The sequence below is a fragment of the Siniperca chuatsi genome, linkage group LG3 (genome assembly GCF_020085105.1).
Source record: "Siniperca chuatsi isolate FFG_IHB_CAS linkage group LG3, ASM2008510v1, whole genome shotgun sequence".
In the NCBI taxonomy this organism is placed as follows: domain Eukaryota; kingdom Metazoa; phylum Chordata; class Actinopteri; order Centrarchiformes; family Sinipercidae; genus Siniperca; species Siniperca chuatsi.
In genome coordinates, this window is record NC_058044.1 from 6,477,971 (window position 1) to 6,490,388 (window position 12,418).

General features: G+C 40.7%; 1 protein-coding gene and 1 long non-coding RNA gene across 4 annotated transcripts in view; one reads left to right on the forward strand and one right to left on the reverse strand.

The window, feature by feature from the left end:
- The window catches only part of LOC122871857, a 116,712-nt gene that overhangs the window by 64,861 nt on the left and 39,433 nt on the right, over window positions 1-12,418 (forward strand). Inside the window, exon 3 of the long non-coding RNA XR_006376953.1 lies at window positions 6,492-6,564. This is a non-coding gene — a long non-coding RNA (uncharacterized LOC122871857). The remainder of the gene's footprint in view (window positions 1-6,491; window positions 6,565-12,418) is intronic.
- The window catches only part of LOC122871840 (vasorin-like), a 33,717-nt gene continuing 22,542 nt past the window's right edge, over window positions 1,244-12,418 (reverse strand). For all 3 annotated transcript variants that reach the window (XM_044187299.1, XM_044187290.1, XM_044187310.1), the window contains one exon: window positions 1,244-6,074. In XM_044187299.1, the coding sequence (XP_044043234.1) occupies window positions 3,930-6,053 (2,124 nt within the window). In that variant the 5' untranslated portion in view covers window positions 6,054-6,074 and the 3' untranslated portion in view covers window positions 1,244-3,929. The remainder of the gene's footprint in view (window positions 6,075-12,418) is intronic.

Sequence of the window (12,418 nt, forward strand, 5' to 3'; positions counted from 1 at the left end):
TCAGAAGCAATTGACTGGAAAAGGTGAGAGGGGAAAAGGTCAAGAGTGCAGGTGGTTGGGCGGTTGGTAGATACCACATTCTCAAAACATGGAAATTTGCTAATTAGGACATAGGGATTGATTATACAGAGTAGGAAAAGTTCTTCTCACTGAGATTTGTACAGCAGAAACTTTGACATAGCAGGAAAAGCACAGGTGTGATTAATAACATAAAGACTGCATGCAGTTCAGGTGTCATTCTAGGGCCCTGGCATTTTTACATGCTGGCTCACTGCCATAGCTTACTGGGACACTTAAATTACATTTAACCATAATTAATGTAATTAGTTACACCTGTGCCTTTCCTGCTCTGAGAAATCAAAAGGCCCATTAAATAAATTATTCTTCCATCGCATGTCTGTCTGTCAAAAATGTGTTGTTTTTTAAAAGCTTCATGGCATGCTCAGTCTTGAATACAGCTCCAGTAATTTATGTCAGAGAAGACATACCTGAACAGTGAAGTCACTATTATTTCTATTGGTTTGCCATGGGTACTGATCAGTGTTACACTACTGAACCAGGACTGTCTAATTGTTCATATCTGAATTAATAATCTAAACAGTCACTTGCTCATAAGATAAATTATCTGAATTTTTTACCCTTACAACTTGCATTTTGTATTCCTCATGGTCTGTTTGGACTTTTATCCTATTGCACTGTTTTCACTGCAATTTACTATGGGTAAGATGTAAAAATGTTGAGTCAACAAGAAAACAGTCAATAGAAAAAAGCAGCAGAGCCATGTAATGTCAGTTATTTGGAAACTGTGTGTTCTTTCGTAATATTTTCCACTGGCATCTGTTCTTGGCTATTAGCGGAAAATACAGAAAATGACCTCCATCCACAAACCAACATAACGTCACAAAGTAATCATGTTGTGATTGAGGTTAGTGCAAATGTGTGTATATGAGTGTAATGAGGTATTGAGAGATACAGGCTGTGTGTAATCAGCTTCTGTTGTTACTGGAAATCCTTTTTCAGTTTTTGTGTTTAACTTTGCTATATGACAACACCCCTGTACACTCAGAACTGATTTACAGCCTCATATGGGCCAAAATTCCTCAAATCCACAAAGAACAACTTCTAAAGCCCTTGCTATTCAGCACATGAATATGTACATTACTGCACCATTATAAAACCACATAAAAGTGACTTGAATCTTGAAAACCAACACCATTCTTGATAAGACACAAAATCACAGGCATTTTAACAATAAGTCTTTTTAATACTGTTCTTTTTCTCAGCATTGCTTTTCTGGCAAACACCTACACAAAAACGGAATTGACATAATTGACAAACATAAAACAGTTAGACAAGTAATAAGACAAGTTTCCCTAAATACAGGGAAGGTTCTGTAACAAGCATGTTGAAAATATTTCAAACATTTCCTGCCCCTCTCACCGTCCAAAGCAATACAGAGAGTCTTCCAATTGATATATTGAGGGAGAGCAGATATATGAGCATCTGTGTCTGTGTTTATACTGGAATATTGACAGAACGAAGAAAGTAGTGAAGCCAAAGAATGGTAAGTTGATTTTGGACAGTGCTGGAGTATAGTGCATGGACTCAATTATAAAGCAGACAATGTACTGTAGAAGTGGAAGCAAAAAAACAGGCACACACACACACACACACACCTGAACAAACTAACTGATAACACCCAGTCATCCAAGCTTTTGGCTGGTGGATAACCAAGAACTGAGGAAGGAATTTTTTAAAACCTGACTAAATTGATTACATTACATTTCATGTTTCTTCATTTTTAGTTTGTAATGTAATTGAATGCAGTGTCTTGTGAGGCAAAATAATGGCTCTTTTGTTCTTGAAATACACATCAGCATGTAATATGACACTACAAGATGTCAGTAAGGCGCTGCACCAATGTTGCAAGACACGTCTCTGTAAACCTATTATACTAAAATCTTTCTTATAAAAACGAAAAGATTTTTTTGATTTTTTTTTTAAGTAACACTAAAAGCTTGTGACATTCGCTGACCCAGACAGAAAAAAAGAGAACGGTGCATTTAGCCTGAACATTTCACAGTCTGGTTGGCTGTAAACAGGCAAAACAGTCTCCAAACACACAAGCCAATAATCCTTGTTGACCAAAACACACTGGATGGTTAAAGTGGAGGCACAGAGAGCCAGCAAGAGATGTGAGAGAACAAAAGGGGGGCACTGTCTAGACCATATCTCAGAAATGATACGGTCAGCAGCAAAAGAGGAAACTAGTGCCTAAAATTCACTGACACCCACAGCAAATTGCCTTCAAGCTCTTTGATCTTGCTTTCTTTTCTCTGCACGCGTGTGCTACTTTATAGCAGTGGGCTCTGTGGCAAAAGGCCTTTGAACACAGTTTTGGGAGCTTTGGCGGTCAAAAACAGTCTGTGGCTTGCCTTATGTAGCATTGGCAGACCTGGCACAGAGAATTAAGTGTCTGACACTTGACAGTTACATTCACTTGGTGGGTTCCTCAGGCATATTTTCATAAACCTCATACAAACGCATTCTGTACATTATGTAAAGATGACTGAGTTTTTAATCTTTAAATTAAAAGGTTTTAGTAGATATTTGATTACTGTTGGTTGCTTTTAGTGCTGGTATAAAGAACCTAAGCTAGTATTTACTTTAGCACTCACTGCTAGTAGCTCTGGAAAGTTTTAGCTACATGTAACCTAAAATGGAAATCTAAAATTATAGAATCCATGATGACTTAAGTAGGTGTTTTCAAAGGAGAACAATTAATGTTTCAACTCACAACAATAGCAATACTGAATGGACATCAACAGCAAAAGACATGATAAAAATACAAAAAACACATGACAAAAATAGAATATCATTATATAAGCTAGACAAAACAGCCTTCCCGTCACGGCACAGAACAGCAAAGTCCATTCTCAATGGCTCTTTATTCAGTCCATTTATCTTTCACAGCAAATGTATGTCCCACGGAGCCAAAACTTTTGGGATGTGTGGAGAGAATTATGGTAGATCTGTTGACACTGAAGAATCCAAATCCGCATGTGAAGAAACTTTAAGTTTTGTTTCTGATTAGATAATGTCAACAGCAAAATATGAAGTTTAGACAGCTTTTATGGTCATCAACCTATTACTAGCTTTGCAAAGTATTTTTTGTGAAAACAAAGTTTTTGTGTTATTGCATTTCCTTATGCGACCATCAGTCTTGTGGCAGTTAGTGACTGGGACACAGGAAAGGAAAAGAAATATTTCTTTTCAGTGCAAGTTCTATTTATAATCCCCATGGAGCAGTTGGCATTTTTTCTACTGGGACGTGTGGTCCAGGCATCACACATCTGCATCACTGTTTTCATTTAAACCACTGTCACTTCATCCAGTTCTGTAGCCCAAACACTGGGGCACTTTGCTCCATACTTTATCTCCAAAATCCAGCAACAGGATTACAGCTCATTCACATAGTTTTTTTTTATATAAACAAAGACATTTTTTTAAAATGAGCCATCGGTTACAGTTGTGTCAATGCAGAAAGGCACTTCCGTTTTCAGTCTGCTACTAAGACCCTTCTAGTCGATTGCACTTAGTTTAATCACTTGGTTAGGTTTCACCATCATCATACTCTGCTAGATGACTTCAAACCACATCCTGATCATTGTCCTGCAGTGGTTTAGCACATTTCCAATATGCTGTAATCTTAAATTCATCATTCAGTATCTCTAAAATAGATGATGCAGTCTGTAGTGTTATCATTTGGACAACAAAGGATAGTAAGTGCCACTTTTCAAATTGTGGATATCTGAAATTGGAATGAAAATTTGATTTTTAAACACTAAGTGAGCCATAGCAGGACGTCACAAGTCCGGATGGGCAAGCCCACTCTCTCCAAAATCTTTCGAAGTGTATTTTATTGCATCTTAGAAATACGATGGCTTTAAGGATGCTGGATTGTTATTTGATGGGCAGTGTCCTTGCATCAAGGGTACCTCATAGTCTAAACCCCCATTTTGTTGCAAGGATAGAGGCGGCTGAGGAGTGTGACAGCGGTCAATCTCAGGCTGTTTGTGGGGTAGTGTACCATTTCCCCCATTCTCCAGGCAGGCCTTTATCCCCTCCAGTTCCATGGGATCAGGATCAGCCGGACCCAGCTCCAGCTCCATTCCGGCCTTGGCCTGCCTCCTCTTCCGCACACAGATGATTGCCCCAGCCACCACGGACAACCCCAGCACCAGTGCCAGGGCAGCCAGGGTGGGGATGAGAGTGTATGTCAGCTGGCTCTGTGTCTCTACCCTGGGCTCTATGGATGTCAGTGGAACCCCTTCTGTGCGAGCCTCTGTACACGACCCTGTTTCTACAGAGCTGTTGGCCCTAGAGTTGATTCTCTCACCCAGGGGACTAGCACAGACTGAGTAGGTACAGTTGGGTCTCAAACCACGCAAAGTGTACTCAGGGTAGGATGCCGGTACACTTAGGATAATGGGGCGTCGGTCAGGCCCTGAGAGGTTACGGTAGGTCAACCTGATGCCACGGATGTGTGGCCGTGTCTTGATGAAGCGGTGCAAGTCAAGAAGGATAGATGTGGAGGTCACCTGCCGTGAGCTGATAGCATCAAGTTCAGCGGGCATCTCAGGGGCTATCGAAACCTCTGTTGCTGAAGGTTTTGGTGGCTCAGGAACCTCATTAACATTTTCACAGTAGAGGCCAGAGGTTCCTGAGGGACACAGACAGCTGAGTTGGCCCAATGGGTCAAAATTACAAGTGCCCCCATTGAGGCAGATGTTTGGTGGGCAGATGTGTGGCTCGTATTCCCCGCTGGTGGAGCTAGGGGAGACAGGAGGTTCTGGTGGAAGGGGGTAGCTGTCTGTTTTTGAGGATACAGTTTCCTCACTGGGTGGAGGAGGAGGAGGAATAGCGTTGGTATGGGTGGTTTCTGGAGATGTGGTGGGCATCTGGGGAACAGAAGTACTTCCAATTGGGGAGCCAATCAGCACTGTTGTGGTAGGTGGACACCCAAAATCTTTGTGCTCCAGTGCTGAAAGCATCTTCCCAGCATTAACTAGAGGGAAGTGACATCTGGTTTCCTCACGCCTCCCAAGATTCACTTCCTTCTCTATTAGCCAGACAGGGAACCAGGCTAATGGACACAAGCAGTTAAATGGGTTCTCAGCAGCTGTCAGGTGCATCAACCTAGGGAAGGTCTGGAAAAATCTCTGGGGAAATCCCTGGAGATTAAGTCCACTGAGATCCAGTTCTTGAAGTCCAGTCAGTTTCTGGAAGTCCTCCACCCTGAGCTCGCCCAATGGGTTGGCAGCCAGGCTGAGCTTGATCAGCCCCTTGAGGGAGTCCTGCTTTAGGGCCTGGGGCACCTCAGTTAACTGGTTTGTGGAGATGTCGAGCTCATGGAGGTTCCCCAAGGAGGCTATGAGATCCTCATCCACAGAGGTAAGCCCCAGAGAGGCCACCTTAAGGGCCTCCAGGTGGGGAGTCTGGAGATCTGAGGGTCCCAGCATTGGGATGTTGTTGTAGCTGAGGTCTAGAAGCAGAAGCCTGGGAAAATGAAGGGATGGCAGAGAGTTGAGCTGGTTCCCTTGGAGCTTGAGTTCCAGTAGCATTTCTAAACCTTCAAAAGCTTCCAAATGGATGCTCTGAATGCGGTTTGCATGGAGATACAGCCTCTCCAGCTGGACCAACCCAGAAAAACTGTCTTTGGAAATGTGGGTAATGTGGTTAGAAGACAGGTCTAAGTTCTTCAACTTTGACAGCATCTCAAACACACCGTCTGGAATCTCTGCCAGCTCATTCTGGCTCAGATCTAGCAACTCCAACTCCCCCAGGCCTTTGAAGTCATCTTGGGACAAAGTGTCAATGCCGTTTTGGAAGATGTAGAGATTTTGGGTGGTGGTGGGTACATGGGGAACAGTGCTGGAGTGTCGATGAATGCAGAATATTGAGCCCTGAATCTGGCAGGAACAGTCTGCTGGGCAGTCAGAGGATAACACCAGACCAAATGAAAGGAAGAAGAGCAGGAAATAAGGCAGCATGGTGACGTCAGGCCTAAAACTCTGAAAGACATAAGAGGGAGAGAGAAAACGGTTGGTGTTAATCAACATTCGCTTACTAAGCCGGTCATAATTAAAAGTGAAGCTTTACAGTAAGAAACAAATTGAGACATAAAATAGGCCGTAAATAGAATAGACTGTTAATAGACATGATTACTGAGAAATAAATGAAAGTTATGTAAGAAGTCTTTTTCTTAGTCTAATTCCTAAATCCTAATTCTATTTGCTCATGAATAAATGCCAGAGGAATTTTTCTTTATCCCTTCCACAAACGCGTTCATACACTCACTTTCAAGCATGCAAGCACACAGATTTACACTAACCTTAGCTTCCACACACACACACACATATATATAAACAAACAGTAACACTGACTGCTTCATCATAGTGAATTTGCTGTTTTATATCCTTGACGAACAGACACCCCAGGGATCAGGACCCACAGGCCGAGGCGACAGGTTAACACAGCCCACCCAGGGTGACCCTTCCTGTGGTAAGTGAGAAACCCATTCAGCCTCTTCCCTGTGTTTATGACACAGTCCTTAGCCCGTGAAACCGAGTCTGCAGTACTGCAACTGGACACTTGCAGCACCACACAGCTACTACATACAAACACACCCAAGGCAAATATGCTGTGAGTGTGTTGGTGCACACACACACACACACACACATCTTTTGACATATTTGTCAAATAGCGTTACCAAAAACATCAGCGCCACATACAGGAAAGTAAACTGGGGGGCAAGAAGGATTGTTTGGGGGGTACATATGTGTGTACGAGAGAATGTAAGTGTGTGTTAGACAGAGAGGGAGAATGGAGTTAGGTGACTTGTAGTGACAAACAATCCATCAACTTAAAAAAACAGATCTAATTTAAACCTCTAAATCTCCCTCTTACAGCTAGTCAATGTTGAAACAGCAACATCTCTTAGATATGAAATGCCACCACATGACTTTGACTGAAGGTAAAGAGTCATGATTACAGCAGAGGGTTTTATCAACCAAACTGTCCAAACACAGTTCTACGAAGGGATAACTGGATCAAACCTCCAAACATCCCCTGCCTCTTCTCCTTCTTTTCAAACTTCCTCTCTTCTTTTAAAGTTCTGTCTATGCAGATGCCCAAAGCAAAGTAGGAGTGCCTCCTTAGTGTAATAAATGTTGATTCACTTCACTGTGCAAAAAGATAAACAATCACTCTTAACCTGACGTCTACAGAATGTATGTATTTTCTTCATTTTCCTTTCCTTGTCTTGTATTGTGCATTGACTCACTCCATAGGTCAACTTTCCATGTGTTTCTACCTACATTATATGAAGAAATACAACATTGTCCAAGTATTGTATATTTGACTGATATTTATTTTATGTTTCACTGGAGTCTGATCAATGAAGGCAAGAATTAAGGCAAACTCCTCTTCACTTTTGAGACTGTTTTATTGGTCTACAGGGCTACCATGAAAATCTTTGAGTGAACTGGATGAACTAAAGTTTGTTTTCTATTTTAGATTTAGCCTCAGGTAGAATGGGACATATTTTCATGCAAATTATATAGAGATGAGTGCAAACACTGTTTTGTGGTCAGCACAAATAATTCAGTAGTATGAAGAGATCAAGTCTGGAGACTATGACCTTCAACTCCAGACCAGCTGGAGCCCAAAAAGACATTTTTCCAACTTGTTTGATTTCATCAGGCTTATTCTGGATGGGTTACTGCAGTGTGAAACAGTCCAAGAGTCATGAAGAATGAAACTTGAGAGTGACCCTGGCAACAGTCAAAGGGAGTTTAACTCAAGGCGAAAAAGATAAAAACAAATGGAACTCAATAGACTTTTAAATTTCATTTGGAGGAATAAAAATATAAAATAACATAAAATGGCAGCATTTTCAAACACTTGGAAACTGTACCATCTCTACCATGGAGTAAGAAACGATATACACATTTCTAATTTACACTGAAATGGGAAATGTCTTTAAATGACCAAATAGTGCAGTAGTGGATCATTTGTCTTCACGTGTATGTAATGTATTTTCCTGACCATAAATGTCATAAAATGCGTTACATATCTCTGCATCACCCCCTTTTCTTCCCTCTTTTTTCTCATCTCTCCTTCCCTCTCCTCTCTGACCTGGTTTGTGTTAGTAAACTCTTGCACTCCTGCCCTTTCCAAGACTCCTGAGGTGGAAGTTGAGGAGAAACCTAAGATGTTTTATTAAAGTCAGGAGCGCACCTCCGGCCCCATGCCTTCGTTCCATTTCTGCCCTCTGTCTCCTCCATTTATCCCCCTCTTCTCTTAACATATGAGGTCAGAGCCCGTCAGCTTGGCAGGAATTTGCAATATTCCCTCAAAATATGTCTTTATTAAGCATAAAGGGAGGAGAGGGAAGGGAAGGGAAAGTAAAAAAAAGTGGGGGAAGAGGGGGGGAAACAAAGAGGTTAAAGAAGTGACTATTGACAAAAAGAGCACTGATATTCTAGAGGCAAACACAAGATAACATTTATTTTTGGTGTCTTAAGAACTAAAATTGGGACTTCAAGAGCAGCTAATTTAAACCAGAATCTGCCAAAGCCAACAGTCTCATGGTAGGGCTTCGGTGGCACACATTGAGAAAGAGAAAGATCAAACCGCTAACCCGTTAGTTACATGACAGACTAAATAACAAGCCAAAGTGTCATGCTTTAATTTTGTTGGTCTGCGAATACTAGTTCTTAGCATGTCTCTAATGCTTTTCTTTGTTTTATTGAAAGTAACTACAACATACTGACACTAACAAATGGGTGGCAAAAAAGCAAAAGAACGAGGTGGAACACAATGGGTTTTGAGTGTGTAGAATAAATCTCTCTCAATCTGCCCTGTCTTGTTGTAAACCACAGAGTGATGTCTGATCTTTGACAGGCTCTTAAGTTGTATAAATCAGTTTCTAATTACAATTTGATTTCTGTGGATACTTGTTGGTACAGTGTCTCTTTGTTTGGGCCAAAACTTGAAAATGGCGGGAAAATCTTTTTAGGTGGAAATGGGCATGTCCTACATTGAGAGAAAAACCTTGATCCAAAAAGTAGAATTTTGCCTCTAACGCCTGAAATGTTTCAGGAAATGTTTGAGTTATAAACCAAAATGAGTACTTTAAAAATTGCCACATAATGGCGCTATCCAAACCAAAATCTAATCACTTTTACCTTGACATGTAAACTCATTTTCCACCAAACTTTATTATAGTCTGAAGTAGTTTTTGACATATCCTGCTAAGTGAAAAACAGACCAAAAACATAACCTCTTTGGCTGATGTAACTGACTTAAATATGAGCACGACCAGTCAGTTGTTACTATCTTCAAGTGTTAGAATAAAAGTAACACTGTCACACGGGCACTATGTAAGGAGATGAGTGAAGACGGCAAAGCAGTTACCGTAAAAACTGTCTGGAATTACAATGCTAAAGACACCAAACCACTCTGTCACATCATCCACAAGAAAAAGAGCTGTTGTCATCTGCATTATTCTCACTGGGATATAAAGCTAACGCAAACAACAATGCACACCTTGATGCACTTACATGCAAACATATGTACACAATGAAGCTGCCTGCAATCCGACACCAAGCTCCCCTGATGACAAAGTATTACTGCTATGACAAGGCATATGACTGCTTTTGTTTGAGGTACATGTCCAAGTTTAAAGACATGCTCTTCTCCGGATTCTGGATTTTCTTTGTGTGCAGTCACAAAGACTTAAGAGTTAATATTAATAGAACAGTAACAGGGTTATAATAAGAGCAGCTTGTGATTCCTTTAAGGGTGCTGCTGCTGGCACACTGGCTAAGTGAATAATTCGATGACAGAGAGGGCGAGAAATGAATGGAATATGAATAATAAATGTGTTTCAGAATCAAGAAAGGAGAAACTAATCATGCATATAGGATGACTTTGCTTTTGACAAAAGCAAACATAACAGGTTTTACCCTTTGCAAAACTCTGGATATATTCTCTTATTAAACACTTGTCTAACAATTTCAAATTCCAAATAAACAGTGTATATGTGGTCTTGTGGCTTTGCTGTTCCAAAAGGCCTGTGTCAGGTCTTACACTAAGTCTCATTCAGGGAAACACACTGCTGGGTGCTAAATGCAACTGCGTGGTAATGTGGAAACACCTTCAACCACAGAGGATAAGGATTCAAACCTCCATGACAGCAAGCATCCGCCCTGCTAAAGCATCCTTGTTTAAGAAACTGAATCCCTTCACACTTCAGGGCTGCTGCTCTGTAGCTGAACCTGACCTCTAACCCCCCTGTGGATAGGGGTGAGACAAAAGACAGTTTTCCTTCCAGGGTCAGACAGTATCTACTTATTTTAGTGAATTTTAGTTTTGTCTTGCCAGAGGCGATAGCGTCTTCATGTGTTGATGTCATCCAAAGATCAGCTGACGGCCTCCGAGTTCCTCTTCCAGCTGTGGCCATTGTCAATGTAGCTTCACTGGAGCATTGTTTTGTTTTATGTTCACATTTCTCTACAATTCAAAGTGCTTGTGGAAGCATTTCACTAGCTATAAGCTTTGTTCCAATTTACCTTATTTTATAATGAGATTAATTCAAATATTGAATGCATATACTCTTTATGCCTCTTTCAAAAACAAAATCCTGCATCTCTTTCTTTAACTGCACTTGTCTTTTTAAATTATGTTTTGTTAATGCTATGTTCTGAGTTCATGAGTCCTCATGAAATGTTTGGCTTCATTACATACCATTAAACCCAAAAGACAATTTTTACACATTGTGGGCAATGTAGTTCCTAACTAACTAACTAACTAACTAACTAACTTATTACATATTGCATGATTAATGTTTTATTTTCTGGATTAGTTTTTTGAAAGTTTAGTCTTTCACTGAGGGCATTATGTTGTCATAGCACACCTTGGTAAATGCACGGTAGCAGGAATGGTAGTTTTTCGGTTCTGTGAGTGAGCTGTGTTACTCCTGATTTGGTGTTACTTATTACCGTTATATTTTAAACCTGTAAATGTAAAAGAAGTTGATTTTAAGTTCTTAATTTCAGTTTATCACTGCTGACTGTCTTGACTTTACTTTAAGTCTGTGCAGAATTTTGACCAAGCCCCTTACAATTATAATAACTTATAATAATAATTATTAGTAGATTTAGTAGTAGAAGTTTATGTAGCAGATTTCTGAACTAACTCATATGCTGTGCTTGTGACATCCTTGTTGTTTGAGTTTTGACTGCCATGTTCAGTTCAGTCATGTAAAAGGAAAAAAAAAGTTGCAAGTCTAAAGCTCTTTAGACAAGCATCAAACGACAAATTGGCAAAGCAGAAATGCCCTAAACACAATATTTTACAAGAACTTGCAGGAAACTTTAATATTGTTAACATCAATCACAGCTGCTTCATATACACCTCCTCTGTTTTGAAATTGGCTGAGCTTTTCAAAGGAATGACAGGATAAGTGGAAGGGAAACAAGGATCGAGGAAGAGATGAAGTGAAGAATAAAAAGCTTATAGCTCAATCTGTACATGCCTATTTTAAGTATTTCTCTCTCTTTTTAACATCTTGGCCCTCGTCTGTTGTTTGATATTGTCCGGGTGCCCACATCACAAAGCCAAGAATCTGCCATGTACCATATTAACCATAGCAATCAAAATATGGGGAGTGGTTTCTTCCTGCATTCCTACATTCACATAACTTGGAGTTGCAAAACCAGTTTTCTTTGCTCTTTCACGAATTCACAATTAAATGTGACAGAGTAGTCTGCTGTTAAGACTTCATGGCACATAGGATATCCTCAGCTATTTGTATGAGTGTGGATACGGCAGCATGATGAAAGAGAAACATCGCCGTCAAAATGACACAGTACAGGTCAACACACACCCAAGACCTGCAGAGAGGCACAGCACACAGCCATGAACACACACACATTCCTGCACACGCTCACACCAGCAGACACACACACACACACACACACACACACACACACAGAGTCTGCAACACAGCTGGATTCTGTTACCCACAATACACTGCAGCCATCTCTCACTGTGAGACAGAATGAAAGGCCCACATAAACCCTTGTCCTCCCCGTTGATAAGAGAAAGGTAGGGAGAGAGAAAAGAGAGAGGGAGACTAACAGATGAGTGTGAGGTAAACAGAGGGGAAAGGACACAAGTCAGAGAAAGAGAAATTTGATTTCTTAATAGCTGGTAGCTGATGACTGCCTCCATTCATCCAAAATCTGCTGTAAACAATCCTGACTCCTCTAAACTTAAAGTGCATGACAAAAACCAGATATGACAGTGTTGTATATTCTCTCAAACTGAAAATGAAGGGAGTCCTACAAAA